The 19,869-nt window shown below is 39.0% G+C and overlaps 2 protein-coding genes across 2 annotated transcripts; both read left to right on the forward strand.

Moving 5' to 3' along the window:
• The first annotated feature begins 6 nt into the window (after positions 1–6).
• On the forward strand, positions 7–7,252 carry LOC139136940 (probable N-acetyltransferase camello). Its single transcript, XM_070704809.1, has 2 exons — positions 7–192; positions 2,180–7,252. The coding sequence occupies exon 2, from the start codon at positions 2,210–2,212 to the stop codon at positions 2,885–2,887; it is 678 nt and encodes a 225-aa protein (XP_070560910.1). The 5' UTR covers positions 7–192; positions 2,180–2,209; the 3' UTR covers positions 2,888–7,252.
• Positions 7,253–9,564: 2,312 nt separating this feature from the next.
• On the forward strand, positions 9,565–18,583 carry LOC139136941 (stAR-related lipid transfer protein 6-like). Its single transcript, XM_070704810.1, has 6 exons — positions 9,565–9,727; positions 10,682–10,731; positions 11,801–11,930; positions 15,604–15,724; positions 17,295–17,391; positions 18,288–18,583. The coding sequence occupies exons 1-6, from the start codon at positions 9,638–9,640 to the stop codon at positions 18,415–18,417; spliced, it is 618 nt and encodes a 205-aa protein (XP_070560911.1). The 5' UTR covers positions 9,565–9,637; the 3' UTR covers positions 18,418–18,583.
• The last annotated feature ends 1,286 nt before the right edge of the window (positions 18,584–19,869 follow it).

Consider the following 19,869-nt stretch of genomic DNA (forward strand, 5'->3'; position numbering starts at 1 on the left):
ATTATCATTCTAGGGAGTTGTGACCTCAGTTTGACCCAGCTATAATTGTTGTTCTGCAGCGGGCAGGCAGTGACTACATGTCTGGGCAGTGCATATGAAAACCGTTCTGTGGTCACTGCTCTATATCCATTCTCGGTGAGCAGCCGTCCATTTGCAATCGAGAGGCTGAAGAAAATTCGGAAACAGTCTCCAGTAAGTATTTCATTGCCTAACATTTCAACGTGATCGGTGAAATTGTACAACTTCAGTTGATTGTCTCTCACATGTATTTACATGACATGTACTCGGGGTTTCACTTCAGCAGTTCACTTTCACTCACTCGAGTCACTGTTTTCCAAGATGTACGGTCGATCGTCATATTTGATTGTAATAGCTGATTAAGTTTTGTACCATGACCATGCTATGTAGCCGGAGAGAAGACTAATCTATATTTTGAAGAAGCCAGTCATGTTTCGCAAACATTCGTAAACTTGCTGGTATTACAATACATCACTGTTTGTGGCTATAGACAGCACGAGTCCTACTAATTACTGCCCGTGACTGCCCGTAGCTGCCCGAGGACTGCCCGAGGAGCAAGTAGGCCAAATTTCGCCAATTTTAACACTAAGCCAATAGCTTGAACTTATATTATGCCTGGCTAACCAAAAATATCATTGATTTAGTGTTTTCTTTAGCGGCTTTAGAACCCGAAAGACGCCGGGCTTTCGACGAGAAAGACGTCCCCATCTTGATTGTGAGATCATACCATTCAGTGCAAGGGGTGGTAGGCTATCAAGCTGTACGCACTTGGCGAGGTTATTGTACCACCTCTCGGACTAAATGGTATGATCTCACTATCAAGCTGGCGGATGTAGTTCGAGCCGGAACGTCTTCAGAGTTCCAAAACCGCCAGAGAAAACATCAGGTTAACGCCAAATCAATGATATTTTTGGTTGGCTGGGCATGATATAAACTGAACCTATTGGCCTAGTGTTAAAATTGGCGAAATTTGGCCCACTTTTTCCTCGGGCAGTGCTCGGGCAGTTCTCGGGCAGTCCTCAGGCAGCTACGGGCAGTCACGGGCAGTAATTAGTAGGACCGGACAGCACAGCTCTAGAGTCAATGCAGGCGAACCGCTTTTCGTCACTGATATTGTATCAGTGACGGTTAGCGGTTCGCCTGCATTGACTCTAAAACCTGTGATAGACAGCCTGTGGATGGCCGGAGGCCTGCTGATTCCCCACATGTTTACATTTTAATCCCTTTCGCAGTTTCGGGGCACATCACCTACCAATTGAATTGTGGGTAAACTGCTTAAACTTTACCGATCTTACAGCGTTGGTGAGTCGTAGCTTCGTGTCTTCTGTAAAGAGAATTTCAAAATATTCCGGGAGCATTTGTTGAAATGACGAAAAATATACGAAAGCTTCCCTCAGGCGCGATGTGGCCTGGGTAGTTTTAAGCACGGTGGAGGGACCGTGTTTTAAGTGTAGAGTTTATGCTACGTCGGAACGTAGTTTCAAGTATTGTTTGACATGGTTGGAGTATGTTTGTGTGACACAAAGCACACTGTGCATAAAATAATGAAGTTTGTGCGCAATTCCTTTACAATGTCCCAAAAAACATAAATATTGCATTTGTGTTGTCCTTTGGTGCGACTTTGAATTATCATACGGTTGATACTACCATAACGGAAATTTGCCACTATAGCAAAATTCACCAAAGAACCCCTGACGCTTGGCCCGATTTTGAAGAAGAAATCATTGTCACAGGCATCAAGATAAAAAGATATCGTTTCATAGGAATTTTATGACAATACTTGAATCATAGACTTTGAATCATGATACTCGTCAAGAAAGTATTTTTTTAAAGCATACAGAACCTGGGCTGTCAACATCATTTCTGCAGACTGCACTTTGGAGAGTAATATTTTTGCTATTTGTCTGTACAATACAAATATTTCCCTTAGATTTTCAATGTATGAAAAAAAGAATGTGGAAAATAGGATCAAACTTCCATTAATGAGTAAAGTGTTGAACTTTGTACCTCCAAAATGGCACTTGTAATCATTAATGTAACATATTGAATCAGATGAAAAACTCAAAAAAATATCAACAAGTTGAACAATGGAAAGGTGCGAGAACATCACTGTGATGAAAACTTTTCAAGTAATACCTTCTTCATTTTCTTACCCATACAGTTGCAGTCTACTGGTGCAGTTTACTCAACAATGGTTTCCTATATGAGTGACTCTGGGATAAAGGTCAGGCCGTGTGAAAGACGAGATATCCAGGCAGCTCTGAAGATCTTCCGAGATGGCTGCATCGACAACTCGCAGGACATTTTCCGCGTCTTTCTGCACCGTCAGACTGCCAGGCTGTACATCAGTATCATAGCGTTCGTGGCCTGGGTGTTTTTCAGGTCGTTTGCCATCTCCGGCTCGGTGATCATCACCACGGTCGCGGTCATGTACGTGGTCAGTTACATCAAAAGCGCTGCCTACGCCAAGCGCCGCATGATGACAGACCTGCGTGACATCAAACGTAATTACATGGACAGCCGCAAGGCTGAGATGTTTATAGCTGAAGATGATGGTGAGGTCGTTGGCACGGCAACAGTCAGTGCCATGAAGGTTGACTCGACAGCTCTTGAATTGCAAACACTCAGTGTTTCTCGTTTGTACCGACGATCTGGCATAGGCACCATGCTGGTTGCAGCAGCAATCAAATATGGCAAAAGCAACAGATACGAGAAAATAATGTCGCACGCCAGCGAATCTCAAATGGCTGCCCAACGGCTGTTGGAGAAGTCGGGATTTAAAATAAAATCCAGAAAGCTAACATCTTTCTTTCCATTCTTCAGACTCTACAACAAGGTTTACTGTTATAGACTTAGGGAGTCTGAGTAAAAATCCTATACTTAGGGAGTCTGAGTAAAATTCCTTTCTTATGGGGTTCTGAGTAAAAATCCCATTCCTGACTTGTCTGTAGAATGAAAGATGTTGTCTGAGGAATCTTCAATTGTTCCCAAATTTCTTTAGCAAAGGTTAAGAAGGCATATTATGTTTCACTTTGAAAGGCCGGTAGCTGTAAACTTTAGATGACTTTTCCTCTGATTTTAATGTCAATTACAGATACCTGTTCTACTCTCCAAAGCATATTGAGATACATAGATACAGCCAAAATACCACATTCTACAATTAATTCAATTTTTACCATAGAAGCATACATCTACATGAACATAACTAGGTATGTATTGAAAAATTTTTTGTGTTTTTTCTCTCCGAAGTCTTACTGGATGGTATTTGACATGATCAGAGGATAGTTGTATTGTTTTATTGACATCACTGCCATATTTTTCCAATCCAGATAAAATAATTTTAGATTTGTTGTTAAAAGTAGATGATAGTGTAGTACAGTATAGTGGATGGTGAAAGATATGCTTGGAAAATGTTTCTTTTTTACTCTGAGGGGACTAATCTACTGTTTCGTTTAGCACTAATCTCTTGATAAGCTGTGCCCAGCACACAGTGAAAGTATATGCCATTCAGTTCCTTTTTCACCGGTTTTGACAATTGTAGGTATGTCCATCTTCCACAGACTCTAAGTGTATATCCATTCACAGACTCTAAGTGTATATTTCTTCACTCTGTAAACCCACACTGACTTTTCAACGACCGTGCTTAGGTAAGATAAATAGTTCTGTTGATTTTAAATTTCAAGTGCAATACACATAGTTAGGAATGTACATCGGTAGTGCAGATCAACTTAAAGAAAATCACAGAAAAACAAGAATTTCAAAGTAAATCTCTACATTCTACTTTAGATTTCCAATATTTCAAAATTGAACCATAGCATTGTTAGTAGCCAACTTGGTAGTAGGTCAGTCAATTTTCACTAGAATTGTTGATCAGCTGAGAGATGGGTAATCCCTCAATGGACTGAAATTTACGGCAGTGAAATTGACACATAAAGCATACAGTAGATAAAGTGTTGTAACAGTTTAACACGTTAAGTTATAAATCCAAGCAACAAAAACTATTCTCATCATTTCTAAAACCTTCAGCCGTCAGGGCAAATTAAGATAGCTATGGCAATGACAAATGTATAACTGTTGCTATACGTATGTAACAAAATTTATTGTACTGTGTATAAGTACCCTTCCATGGGACATAATTGTATATACTTTTGCCAAAAAAAAAGTTTTTCAGTGTACAACAGCAAACTTGCCAAAACCTTCACGCGTTTTTTTATACTTTCAAGTACCTAAAATTTCACACACATTGATGTATAATGTATAGCATAGTGTCGTTTGCACAAGTATTTCAGTTCATTCATTACATGTGATGAATGCATACAGTCTTGACCTACCATGTTTGGTGAAGCCGTTTTCAACAGTTATAATTTAGAAATGCCCTCTCACCCTTCAGCTTGCTGATGTTTATGTTGAAATACATGGAAATGTGCAAATTACCGACAAAACATTTGTTTACAGAACCACAGTCCCTCTATCCAATAGAGGGACTGTGACAGAACTAACTTGGTGTGCAACATTTATACTATAGTGTACAGGGCAAGTAACTAACTTTCGGTGATTTTTTTTTCACAATTTTTGTTTTGAATGTCAATTACCAGTTCTTGTTCTACCGCATAAAGCGTGTTGAAACACCAACTATTTAGTTTGTCAACACAGCATATATGCACGTAAGATGCACTGTTATTGTTCACATTTGAATTCTAGTCTGGACCAGAATTAACCTGTCAACAATAACAATTCAGTTTGCACATGTACAGGCTGAGTTGACAAGCTCAACAATGTGTCTCAATCTCTCAACATGCTTTGGGGAGTAGAACAAGAAACTTCAGTTGACATTAAAAACAAAAATGGTGAAAAAAATCTAAACTTACAGTCACTGCACCTTTAAAGATGTGCTGCAGGGGTGTAATGTGTATGCAGTGAAGCTGAAAGGCATGTGAAAATGTCATGAATTTAAATTTTCTCCCCTTGATCATTCAGTTCAGTTTAATCGTTCTGTGTGACTTTGAATTGTAAATATCCCAAAATACATTGTATACCATACATGGCCACAATCTTTTCCACTAGATGGCATACTAGCTTCTTCGTTGAAAAAAAATCTGTTTACTACAATTTGTCAAGCATATTTGAATTCAGTAAAGCTGAAACAAACTTGATTTATGAAGGGGAACTTGGTTGTGTGGTTTGACCCTTTGAAAGTATGCACTGTTTCTCTGTGATTCTTGTCGATGTTACTGTTGTACACTGTATAATTTTGTCTGTGCTTATGAATATTGTGTACGGATGTTCGAATTTTTTACGTCCATGAAGCCTTTCAGATAAATAGATCACGTAGTGTAGCCTTTTTGTAAACAGTGCAGGGAAATTGGTACTTTTAATAGGTAAATAGCCTATTGAACACAACAAGTGCAAAGGGAGAGAATTGTTTAATTTACATCAGTCTGGTTATTCCAACCCCTTTGTATGAATGGGGTCAACCACACTATCCAAAACATGTAGGAATCATACCACAGTACCGTGAGTGACGGTATGTGTGAGTTGTACTGAGCTCAATTTCTATGCATTAATTTCTCTTTACACATGACAATTTACTCTCTCCAATGTTTAGCCTATGGTTAAAGGGACAGCGCTGTAGCTATTGATGATTTTTAGCTCACATTTGGTATACCAATGTGAGGTTATCGTATAAGCTGAATCAGTTCATTTGCATCTGATTTGCATGTCTGTATGTTTTCACTATTTTTGTTTTGCATGACAATGTAAATTTCTTGTTGTACTCCCAAAGGCATGTAAAAATATGTACCCGGTACTATTTCGCTTGTCAACACAGAGTCTATATGTAAAAAAATGCATGCCTATTGGCTACATTTGAATTTTACTACAGCCTAAAATTCACTTGTCAACAATAAAAAATGCAATCTACACATATACAGGCTGAGATGGCAAGCTGAATACTGTGTATCTCAACATGCCGTGGGGAGTAGAACAAGAAACTACATGATGAACAAAATTAGTGAACAAAGCCATCAACAGTTACAACAGCCACAGTCCCTTTAGCTGTGAACTATTCATCACAAATTTTACCGTATCTCCATGTATCAATGGACTTGAAGTACATGTAGTCCAGATATTTTTAAAGTTCTTTTCCGGTAATAGGTGGTTATGTCATCCATTTTCATGGATAATTATTCAGTAGGTGTTTGACTTCTATTCTCACTCATGTTTATTGTGAGTAAAGTCTCATTTTTATTGATAGTACATGTATATTTTGCAAGGATGGGATTTTACAAAATATTGTTTAATTTTTCATGAACACTGCAAAAACTTTTATTAAAGGCCTGTTAGTCTCAATTATTTATGTAATTTATAGGGTTTCTTTATCCCTGTATCAGAAAAAATAGTTGAACTTTTAATATTTCATGTCCTTTTGCTGAGTTTATATTTATGAGATATTGTAAATATTTTTGTTATTTAAATGTTTTTATTTATTTAAAAATTTTTGTATTTCTGGTTTCAGTAGATGCAGACAGATGTAAATGTAGAACAGTGGGTCTGGTTGTAAGTTGTTGTCCATTATCAGTAACTTAGGGGCTCAGGGGCTCTGTTGTTGGATATCGTTGAGGGTCACAATAGTAAACCTGAAGTTGACCTTTCATGGATATGACATTTGGCAACTACCTACCACTGGGTCCACTGTTCTCCAAATGCTCAAATTTTCTTACAAAGTATTTTATATCTTGCAACACCAACAGGGATTATGACAGAAATTATGGCAATTTTGAAATTTGCTTGACATTGCTAAAACTTTACCACAAATTGCAGCAATAGTTTTTATCAGCAAATTCCCATGTGGCTGAGACTAGCAGTCGCCATGAAACATTCCATCACAGAGAACTCACACAAATTGAATGCAAATAAATTCCGATTTATAAGTTAAAGTAATTTTGAATGTGCTCTCAAGCGGATGCCTTTACTCTGATCTGTGAGTGTGAGCATGTACAATCTATATATTATGTACGGCCAGTGTTTTCATGACGGCTGCCAATCTCAGACAATCTGGAAGTCACTTATACTCGATGATTGGTGCAATTTCAAGAAATTGACAGCATTGTCAAGTAAGCTTTCAAGTGTCCCTGCTCTCTTAACAGCAAACTGCAATAACTTTTGTATCTGCATATCCATTGGTCATTATAAGGCCCTTAATAAGCCTAGTACCGAGATAAATCCGAAGATCACACATTCTAGTATAGTTGTCTTGTATTCATAGTAACACAGTCACAAAAAGCATTTACTTACTTGCAAGACGAATCATTAGTGGCAAAACAGAGAAACAGTGGGCCCATTCTGTGTTGCAGTACATTTCAACTCTATTCTAGGGAGTATGTTTATATTTATTTATATTGATAGGTGCCCTTAGACGTATACTGATTAATACTGTGAGGAAGACGGGTCTTCTGTTCTCCAGGTTTTCTACACCATTGTCCTCAAGACAGTGACAGTGTTCCTGAGAGTAATCCCCTGTATTGTTTATTCCAAATATTGGTGAATTTTCATGATGTGGATGTGAACTTTGATTGTAATTTTGCTGTGAAAAGGTTTCACAGGTTTTCCAAATCAGAACAGCTGTCATTGCATAAAATTGATAACTCAACACAATTTGTCATATGCTTGCATCAACTGTATGTTAACAGCGATACACACTGCGTTGGCCTCACTTAATGTAGATATAGATCACTCCAGGTCTTGCCCCCCTCCCCCTGCACATTTCTCAGTGTTTGTGGCTGTGCGTCTGTGAATTTAGCTGTCAATTCAAAGTCAAGAGCTTGCCATCATCTTTATTAACCTTTTCTCTTTGGACAGTGAAACAAACCCTGATTTTATCTTTTCAGTATCATTCCCTTTCGTAGAGATCCAACCCTTCCACAGAAGAGAATAGTGTCCATCTCAAATCACCGCAGTGAAAGGCTTACATGTGTAGAAAAAAACATAAAGTTTTCCACATTCATACTCATCAGTATTAAATCTCAATCTTGCTGACGACTGCAAGTCAGCTTCAGCCTATTGTACACTTGCAATTGATGACTTTAATAAAAATAAGCCAATGGTGTCCATCCTGTGGTGTTCTTTTGTTTTTACGGTTTCAACTGTTGCTAACTTGTCACATCATGACCTGTCACAAATTACTGTAATCTACAATGAATGTATTAAAGTTTTAAAGGGATACAGTCGTCGAAACTGCGCCTGTGCGAGTTTCTTGTTTACAAACAATGTATTTTGTACACGATATTTAGATGCACCTCATCATCATAGCTGCAACATTATACGATGTAGATTATGACAGACATGTTTTAACTTTCATCAATCACCATCGTACCTTGGATACAACGGTGTTTACATTGGTCGTATGGGTCCCATACGACCTTTGAGCGCAGTTCCGACGACTGTATGCCTTTAAGCCTTGTTCTGGTACCCTCACACGGCCCCACGAATAGAAGGGACGTGTTGACCTGTAGTACCACACGTTCACCCTGTCCATGATTGTTCCACTGCGGTCATCTGGCAAATTCGGTCAATTCTAAGAAATCATAACAAAACATGTTTTGAAGGCTGATATACTGATCTTACAAATTTTGACCTTGACTTTAAAATTTGGAGGAGAAAGTGGAACTGTTCGTAACTTCGTTCCCACTGAATTATGCGGAAAAAGTTTGCCCTCCCACTGAATTATGATGCTCATTGCCCCCAGTGTCTATACGGTCCCTTCCCACTTCCACAACACTTCAAGCTCCTCACTGCCCTCTCCCCACCACTGAAAGTTCCCAATCGACTCTCGCAGCCCCACGTTGGCTACGCAGGTCTGTCCTCAACCGTATGGTGATGCGCCCTCAACGGTATTTCTGGAAAACGACGCTCACCGAGCCAGACGTGCTTGATTGTCTAGATTGTCCGACCAGACGGCGTACCGTGACGGAGTTCTCTGTCGTCAATTTTGCGCCTTTCGCTAAAATCGCTCGTCAGAAAGAGCGAGAGCTGTCTGAATGACGACGGATTTTGCTCTTGTGCTGTCATGCCGTCGAAAGATCCATAGGAACCAGCGAGATATATTTACTGTAAACTTTGTGAAAGTTATAAGCTGGCTTGAATAACTGATGAAATGTATTTCAAGAATATAATCAACTAACTTAAATGATATAGTACATGAACAAGTTTCTGTTCCAACTTATGATTTAATGTATGATCATGAATTTATTTTACGGTAGGTTTTTGTCGAATATTGCCAATGAAAACATTCCGCTTAGGGAGAGCAAAACATTGTCAGAATTCACCCAGTTTGTAAAAATATACCAGGTGGAGCAGATGGGAAAATATCACCTTATCATTTACTGACGCCCCTCCCCCTATATAAAATTGTCAACCCTTAACGTCAAATAACATTGAAACAGGATTTAAGGCATTATATAATGTTTTAAAGGATTTGGAGATAGTTTGCCAAACGTTGAACAAATATTAGAGGGTGACACTAGACCACGCGCCCGGTACATAGGTGACTGACAAACTGTATCAACATTAACGACTTCATTGGTCACTTGGTGGAAGTTCAAGAACCTGGAGACGGGCCAAGATGACAGATTTTAGATCAATTGCAAGTGATACTTTACACAAAGTGGAAGCGTACATGTCATCGGAAGACTGGAAACCTTGGAAGACATCGGTAAAAAGATTCAAACTCCACAGAGATTGTAGTTTGTTGACACATAGTGTCTAACGACCACGGTTGAAAAAATCATCTTCATGTATCACATATGTACTATAGATGATTAGTGTCGCCCTCACATTGCGAAATATACCGTAGTATTAGCCTAAATTGAGATATATGATTGGTAGTTTAATGTTACACCAAGATTGCACGTACGATTTGACTCTTTGGGTATAATCCAGTTCTGTTACGGACTAATCTTGTGTAGATGAGGTTGGTTATGAGTTGACCTCTTTTCAGGATTACTTCGGGACTTTGCTTGTAACTCCGTGATTTCGTACACAGAAACTTGATCGACTTTTTAAATTTTTGTTGGTATTTTTTAATCGTTCGTTCTCGGAAAGTCGTACAACACACACCGGCGCTTGAGGCCCTTGTAATGTTACGTCACACTGGCCTGGAGCGGTGAAGTATCAATCGCCTGTGGTACTATCTATCAGTAGCCGCGGACAATGTCTGGGCAAGGGGACCAATAGATTGGGATCCACCCGTCCGTCAGTCCTCAGCCGTTACTCAGCCACGCCCGGACCGATTTCATACACAATATGCTCGTCAATACATTTATGAACTACGATACCGATCTCATTCGTTGATATAACATACACACGCATGTCAATTCATATCGCAAATACACTACAATACAGTTGCCAGTCGTTCATTTGGTGTAATTTTTTCATGGTTGGAACCATAGCTCAACCATTAACAGATGTAATTAAGAAGATTCTGTAAGGACAATATGATGAACCATGTACGTTAAATTGTGTCGCATTATAAACCAGTTTAATTATTACTATCAAAGTCATTATCTGACATAAATATACTTCACGTAATATCTTTTGTACTCTTGTAGTAGTGGTTATTATTTCAATAAGATTTATTTTTAACAAATATTTTACATTTGCTCGTCAGAAAGGAATGGAAATTGTGTACAAGAAGTCACTGGACTTCCAAGGCAATGTGTAAGTGATCAAAAACTAGCAACGGTAGAGCTAACGTCTAATTGCCTTTTGCCAAATTCCCGGGGGTACTCCCATATTTGCCGCCCGAATAGGTCACTTTTTCACGAAAAAATTCCCTGAACATAGCTAGATTTTTCATCCCAAAACCCTAGGCATGGGTCGATAACAGGACAAATGTCCCTTGCTTCAGGAAAACCTTCACATGCAACAGAATAAAGGTGAAAATTCCCCAAATTTGTCAAGTAAATCCCTAACAATGGGTCATATTTTTGGAATATACATGGGCTGATGTTTTCGACTTTGGCGGCACACCCCCGCATGAAAATATCAGGAGTACCCCTCCAGGGGCCAAATCTACCACAATTTTAATCTCAACCTCGGCGGTTGCTATTCTAGTTTTGATTGCACTAATAATATCGATATAATTCTATGCTAGTGGTAACATTGCTTCAAGTCTGTTGGCATATAGATATAAAAACAAAGTAAATTGAAGGAATTACCCAGCAGACTGTCGCCTTATTGCAACTGCTGCCGAGAAAAGCCAAGCGACTTGGGGTCCAGTCTATGCCAGTGGCACTGAGATCAGTCTGCAATGTTTAGATTAAGAAAGACTATAGGCAATAACATACCTCGGATTTTCCTGGCAGAATAGCCAGAAGTGGCAAGCGAATTGTTATGTTGGCCAACTATTCTGTTTCCCTTGTTATTTTCTGGCATTGGAACAATATCGTTGCGTGTGTATATCACTGAAAACAAATAATTTATTGTTTCCAACAAATGTTAGCTGTTGTGTAATGAAACAAAACGAACAAGACTTACATTTAACAAAATGCATGCTGAATCACTTGTAACTATGTGGCATTCAAGTATCCAATATATCGATATCGGTAAAATAGAAAGAAGAATTCTTGTGAACATTTGTTTAATTTTCAGTTCCTGGCCTGCCTCCAGAGATTGATCACATTCTGCATATCAACAATCGATTATTAGAGGGCGCACTACAGCTTCGACAAATAAGTTTTACAAAGTTAAATGTGAAGCTGTACATATATTTTCTTATTTAATTTAGGTATAAAACCATGTACGAGTTGAATGCGTCGCCGGAGAGGGTTCTTGACCTCATTGGGGACTTAGAAAAACACCAGAAATGGGAAAAAGCTCTACGCGGTGGTATGGAATGCGTGGAACAAGTCGATGAGGTGACTGCTCTTACTATAACCACTTTCAGTTGTTAAAGTTTAGACATTTTTGTGAGGCTCCTTTATTTATTTTATTTTCAAAACAATTTCCCGAAATCGTGCAAACATTATAAATAAATCAACCAGGCAAGACATGAATTCATTCTAAAGAGGGTAAAGCATAACCTTTTTGATAAAAGTTTACTTGATAAACTTAAAGGGAAACCTAAGTCCAGCGACATTGACCGTTTATACCTTCCAAAATCACCCTTGAGTAAAATGCAGCTCAAATTTGCAACATAATTGCACGCGCTGACGACTACGGCGCGACGAAAAGAGAAGTTGAAGTAGACGACATTTATGAAAATGAGCTCGGAATCCCATGGGCGCGAAAGGGCTCATGGGAGGAGCGTACGTGACGTCATCGGTGATACACGAACATGTGTGACCGCTTTACCAAAGCATTGGAGTCTATGACTGCAGCAGTGCAGTTCTGCACGTTACGACTCTTTAATGCTCAGTAGCATAAAAAACGATTAACTGTTGTTCAGTTGAGTGCAAAACTCACTCAAGGAAGAACAAACGGAGTCAGCTTTTATCGTCGTCCCACGGAACAGCTTTTTCGAAAACAGAAAGTTGGGCGAGTTTTAAAATCTGTAAAAGATACAAAGTTGTGTTCTACTTCTTTCATGATGATTGTTTTATAAGGGATTTCGGGATTCTGATACCGATACAAGACTATACTAAACAATGCGGTTCGTATCTTGACATGCTGAGTCAGCCTACTATCGCCGGTTTTAACCAGATAAATGTTAATATTGGCGATTTTGGGACTCTAAAATCCGAAGACGAAACTACACAAAGCGTCTCTCGTCTCGACAGCCCGATCTGCGAAATCGCCCTTATATACCCGATAAAAACCTGGTAATATTGATATTACAAGATACTGGAATGACTTCTTGCCTATTCTCGACCGCGGAGAGACGTCAGTAGGTGAAACGCATACGAGCGAGGTGAATGAGAGATCAGACGATACAGAAGAGCGAATGATACAGAAATTGTGTGGAAAAAAGCAGAACTAAAAGTTATGTCATTTATGTATATTGAAACTTTGAATATTTCTTTGGTGGTTGAAAAATTCGAACTTCCAACGGCGCTGTGACGCAAAAATGACGTAAGAATCCGCAAGTACCCGGATGGCCCGCGGTCGAGAATGATGTGTCTCGATCGGCACGCCGGGTCTGAGAAATCGCCGATATTATATTTACCCAATAAATATCAATTGCGCCGAGACTCCTAGGCTAATATCGATACCAGACGATACTTGATTTACGTGTACTGTGTCGGCACGCCGGGTCTGCGAAATCATGGCTATTCATCCGATAAATATCGGCGACTTAGGACATTAACTCTGATATACTAGACGATACTTTGTCAAATTGTGGGTAAATATCAGATGTATATCGGAGATTTCACCACGTGCCTAACAGATCTGACCACCCGACCACCTCTGTCCGACTCTTAGTTCATAGCATCCGTGGCCGGTAGTCAAGAATACTATACTGTATGTTTTACATTATTATATTTATTCATGCACGAAATGCATTTTTTACATGTAAAGCATTTTTTCATAAAATTTCCACACGAACTTTCATACACTACAATCGAAACTTCGTCGAGATGGTCGATCGGATATCACCTTGAGTTGGGGAGCGCCTTGCACGAATTACATTCATATTCTTTACATGTAATACATTTTTACTTGGCGATCGAGACTTGAACAGAGGACATATCGGACATCATCGAGAGTTTTGGCTGGTCTTGTATGAAATACATTCTTTACAACAATATAGACAATACTATTTTTTAAATAGCGGGCAAATATCCATTATATCGGAGATTTCATCACTTTGTAGATCTGAGTTAGCCCGACTTTCTAAGTTCGACACCAACTTCGAAAAATAGATGACACTATACATTTGTCAAATTGCGAATAAATATTTTCCGATATATATCGAAGATTTCGCAACCTTAAAGATCTGGCCAAGCTCGACTTACGTATCATTCACGAACCAAAAAATAATTTTAAGCGACTGATAAAGAAAACTCTGTTTTAGAAACGTAGCGCTGAAGGATCGCAGAGTCACTCAGTGTCTCCAATCCAGTTCGGGGTCAAGCACAGTGACTCCCTCCGCGGAATTATGAACGATGTGTGGAAATGCTTTCCCATTATTACATATCTTGGTTCAAATTAGTATGGTTTGATTTCAGTCGGGGAAAAGTAATACTCGATGTCAGAAATATCGCTGTCCGAACTCTCCAGAGTCGTCTTACGAACGCGCTGAACTGTTCACGGTACTCCTCCAGCTGCAAGCTACAATCGTCTGTATCGCCGATGACGTCACGCACGCTCCTCCCATGAGCCCTTTCGCGCCCATGGGATTCCGAGCTCATTTTCATAAATGTCGTCTACTTCGACTTCTCTTTTCGTCGCGCCGTAGTCGTCAGCGCGTGCAATTATGTTGCAAATTTGAGCTGCATTTTACTCAAGGGTGATTTTGGAAGGGATAAACGGTCAATGTCGCTGGACTTAGGTTTCCCTTTAAAGAAGTGCGCATGCTCACAAAGACGCACAAAAATTTCATCCAGCGAAGGATTACCATTATAAATATCAATAGCATATATAAACCTTTTCAAAGTGTTTCGACAATGATAAAATCTAGTGAATATAGAAATTGTTCGGTGCGTGAAAAAAGGAAATATTTTAGTTTACAAGAGCTTAGGATAGAATGCGGCTAGAGGACAGATATTCAGACCATGACTGTCAAATGTTCACAATTATTTGCTGGTATGATGCTTTTTGAAGCTTGCAGTGTATAAATTAAACTGTTGTGCCTCATTTGATAGAAATCGATAATTTATTTTTCTCCTTCATGAATCTGTGTCTGTATTACCAAAATTTGCAAGGTGACCCTTGATTTCGAAAAAAATGGTTTAAAGTTTCCTTGAACAAAGTAAGACGAAGTTTAAATTTTCATTTTCGAGATGTGTATTATCATAAGCCACACGTTTCGGATTCTGTAGTGACGTCCATGTCAGGGCTTTGAAACAATCCCGTTTATGATGGACGATCGAGGTGCCGGGTGGTCGTTTTTCTTACTTAAAATAGTATGCCCCTCGAGAGTAAAGACTTAAACTTTGCTCGAAATTTTCCCCGAGAAAACGGTCAATCAAGCTCTTTCAAAATCATGGATAAAAATCGAGGGGTACCGCGCAAAATTTGCTTCTACAAAAAAAACAAAAAACAAATTAAAACAAAGAAACAAGATACCTTAAATTTATCAATCTTTGAAATTCAAAATGGCGGCTGTTCCTAATCAAACTTCATGAGTAAAAATCAAATTTTTAATTTTCACAAAACTAAACACAGTCAAGTGATAGTTTTTGCATACTTCACGAGCTTCAAAATCAGCCCCCACATGGTGGAGTAGATTAGTATTCGGAAAGTTTGAGACTATATCTGTCTCCGAGGGGCACTCTAGTGACACTGTACAATAGTACACAATCACAATAAATGAACAAGAAGAGGCAGATGAATAACCATCGTTCAATGACTAGTTATACGAAATTCCTCACTGGAAGTGAATTGTAATGACAAATGAAAGCAAGTACCCATTCCCAAATTCACTTACAGAACTTGAAAGTGGTGCGTTCTGTGTCAGCGCCTTTGCTGGGAGGTTTGGTGTCAGCGCGAGATTTCATTGATCTCCTTGGTTACAAAAGATACATGGAGAAGAATCTTATTTTGCTTTACTGTAAGTATCTTACTTTAATATCAATTTATTAAAGGATTCGGAAGATCCGATTTCAAAAACTGAAATTCGGGATATACAACAAGAGTTGGATTCATTTAAAGAGCCAGTACCTTTAACTTTTGATGATTAATCCACTATTTTTGTTTTAATTTTCTTGTTCTACTTCCCGAAGCATGTTAAAGTACACAGTACTTAGCTCGTCGACTCAGCCTCAACATGTGTAAACTGCTTTGTTATTCCACGTGAATTCTGTTCCGTCTGTAAGTTCTGAAATATAAACAATAATAGCGCATTTTACACGTAATGACGCTGTTTGACAGCTAAATATAGTAAAAGTTTTAGCATGCTTTGGGAAGTAGAGCAGGAGTTTGCGATCGATGTAAGAAATACAGATGTGATAAAAATCATCAAAGTTGCAAGTACCTGCCCTTTAAAGTGACACTCCCACTTGGTGACATTTTAAACACATTTTTTTAATGCCAACGGTCGATATTTGACGTGGCGACTGCGCGAGGATCACGAGATATCGATAAAAACATGTCCTCAAAAAAGTAAATTTTGAATTCCTGTGGCCCACCTAAATTCAGCTTCCGAACATCGAACGTTCGGCACTTGGGCCATTGTCAACTAAGCTATGGAGTACGAGTCTACGCTTATGCTGCTGTATGCCACAGTACCACTCACGTCGGTGATCGGTCATGCCCCCTTGGGGAAAGCCTAGTCTTACTGACTCGGAGAAAAAAACGGAAAACAAAGTTTGCTGATTCCACCAGAATTCTCATAGGTGACTAGCACATATACGTGCGGTTGATACATAGCGGCGGCCGCCTGGTATGCACGCATACGCACGCGGCGGCCGCTATGTATCTAACCACGCGTAATTGTGTGGCAGACGACAAAATGTAGTCATCAGAAGCGGCTAATATTTTACACGGAAAAACTGATATCTATGTGGTATTGGTTAAAAATATAATAGAACTGACTGAGAATAATGAAAACGACAAAAACTAAGGAGAAGTTTAAAAAAACATACCAGAAGAGAAGGCATAATTCTGTATATAAATTCTTCGCAGTTGGAGATAAAATTGCGCCGTTCGAACTTATTATGGACTCCCTAGAATATCGTCAATCAGCACAAAAACAAACCTTCGGGGGATTCCGGGTATAATCAGAAACGATCGTAAAACTTCGGGATGTGAAAAATACGCTCGGGAAATGACATGTTTTTATCGATATCTCGCGATCCGCGCGCAATCGCCACGTCAAATATCGACCGTTGGCATTAAAAAAATGTGTTTTAAAAATGTTACAAAGTGGGAGTGCCTCTTTAAAACCCGCATCTTCCCGTACACATGAGTGTGGGGCTATCAACCGCCCTCTATTGACGAAAGTAATAAATTACGACACCAGCGTTTCACAGCAAGATTGACCATAACTCAATTGGACTATGGCGTTATAATTGATGGCTCTGTGCCTGTTTAGTTATCACATTGCATATCAGTTCAATGATTCGAGAACAGCTGTGCAAAATGCATAACTTTGACATTTGACCGTTGATTTCTATTGCCAGGGCGAGGAGTTGAACATCCAAAATATAAGGATAACGTCAAAGGATGTGTACGCGGCACGACATATCCCTCAGCCATCTACTTGTATGGTGTAGAAGGGTGGGTACCGGTGTATTTTAATTTCCTCAAGCGCTAGAATGATTTTTAATATTTAAGGTATACTGTAACCTGTTCCAATTTTGCCACAGTTACCATGGAGAGAGAAAATCTAACCAATAACAGATTTTAAGCGGGGTGGACGCTTTTTAAAAACAGCGTCATCACACGGGCATTTTGAATACCAAGGAACGCCCCTTTGACCATATATGGGCATATTTGGATTACAGGTGATTACAGGTAAAGTATATATTTAAGGTAGTTCATGACAGAAGACTTAAACTTTTCGCTGAAACTTATCTGAAGGAAACTCTAAACGATGCCGTTTCGAATGAAAATCAGGGTCATCATGCAAATTTTTATTAGAAGAAGAAAAAACAAATGACCCGATATTTATCGACACTTGAAAAATTCGCAATGGCCGCCTTTAAAGGGAGGTAGTTGTCGGAACTGCACGTGTGCGACTTTCGTGTTTACAAACAATGTATTTCATACATGACATCGAGTAAACATAGCTGCAAAATTTAAATTTTACTATATTCATTGTAAACGTACATGTTTTGACTTTCATCAGTCGCCAGCGTACCCTAGATACAGTGATTACATCGGTCATAGGGGTCCCTGGCAACCTTTGAGCAGAGTTCCGACGACTGCCTCCCTTTAATGTGTTCACTCAATGGTGACATATTACATCTTTCGATTTTCACAGAAATGAGCCGGTGAAGATTTTGATTAATTCGTAATTCGTAAAATGAGCTCCACTGATGGTAATCCGAAAAAGTTATTGTAAAAAAATTAAGAGTCCGATTATCCGTCTCCAAGGCGCATTCTGCCATCAAACAATTCCCTTGCGATCTCGAACTCATCGGAAAAGTTTGTTTTTCTGCGTTGCTTTGCAGGAATCCCGAGAAGACAAGAGGCGTAAATATATTTCAAGTGGAAGGTCATCTTTCACCAAAGTCGTTGACTGAGAAATTTCTGCCAAACTTACAGTTGGACTGGTACGGAGACCTACAGAAAGTTATTTAAGTTTACATGATGACCTGTAATACATTATCAGATTGCTTGATCATTGCATTAAAGACCTGTCGAAGCAAAATACAAAATCCCTCAAAACACGTGACCCCAAAACAGAAATTAATTGAAAATTATTCAGAGTCCAAGTTAGTCAACATCATTCTGTTTTGTTTTTTCTTGTAGTACAATCGGGACAAAGAGCTTAGTTGACAAAAGTATACTTAGATTTAATGTCTCTTTTAGCTTGAGTCAAAAGTCATATAAAATCACTGACAATTAATCTTGTCAAATTTGGATGTTTGCCACGTTTTCCCTCTCAAGGATGCATGTATGGTTGTCATAGCGACTGTAAAATCTACTAAAAGTCGGCATTAGGTTCAGGTATAATCATGAAATTTTGAGAAACGGAAAAAATGTTGTAAAAACAGCAGAATTCCTTGTGCTCGACTGTCTGATAAAAGTCATGACATCAATAAAATTGCAGCTGCTGTGGCTGAAATGGACTGGGTTATAATGGACCATACAAATACGAAATGTTTTTTATGAAGTAGGCTAACTTATTTCAGTTTCCATGTGGTAATGGCTATTATGTGAAAGCATTGATGAACTTTGCTAGAACTGGCTCTGAAAGGAACGATATCAATCATTTACTGTTTAAACGGGAAGTTAGAGAAGTCGCTATATACCGACTCCAACACGCTGAACTTTCTTTTGTCAGACTCCAAGTATTACTTGTATGTAACATGACAGCTTCACAATGGTATATCGTGGATAGTAATGATCAAAGTTGTGTAGACTGGCATGTTACATCTACGTCAGAGGTCAGAAAGACAGAAGAATGAACCCTGAAATGCACAGATAGTGACTGTAAAAGCATAGTTTATCTTTTCTTCAATCTAAGTCCATAGAACCACCGTGGCATTCACCGGTCGACACAAAAACGGTCAGTGTTTTCAAGTCACACAGTAATTCATCGTCTAGTTGTAATCAATGGCTGATCGTAATAAGTTAATGTCACGACAACAATGCATCATTCGCTATCATATATTTCATTAATGCTGTAATAAAACATTTTAGGATACTAAATGAGGGTCTACTTTTGAAAAATGATGGCAATTAATTTGAATGTTTTCCAGCGCAATAATGTCTTCGTAATTGTCAGTTACATTTTACCCGTGTCATCTATTTACTCTGGTCGGTGAACGGTGAACTTCGAGAGTGATCATGCAAGCCGTTTCTTGTAGTTTCAATGAACTGCGATGCCAAATTTGAAAGACGCGTCTCTTTTTCTGATGACCACGGAAGAATCTAACATGAGAAGATATTTTATTAGCTGTGTCGAATATACAGAAAATGGACAGCCGTGTACAAAGGTTGGTCATTTAAATCGTTTGAAAAACGCATAGTTACCGACCAGAGCGACTTTAATACCGCAGTCGACTCAAAAGTGCTGATGATATTGGA

Source organism: Ptychodera flava, chromosome 7, assembly GCF_041260155.1.
Source record: "Ptychodera flava strain L36383 chromosome 7, AS_Pfla_20210202, whole genome shotgun sequence".
In the NCBI taxonomy this organism is placed as follows: Eukaryota; Metazoa; Hemichordata; class Enteropneusta; family Ptychoderidae; genus Ptychodera; species Ptychodera flava.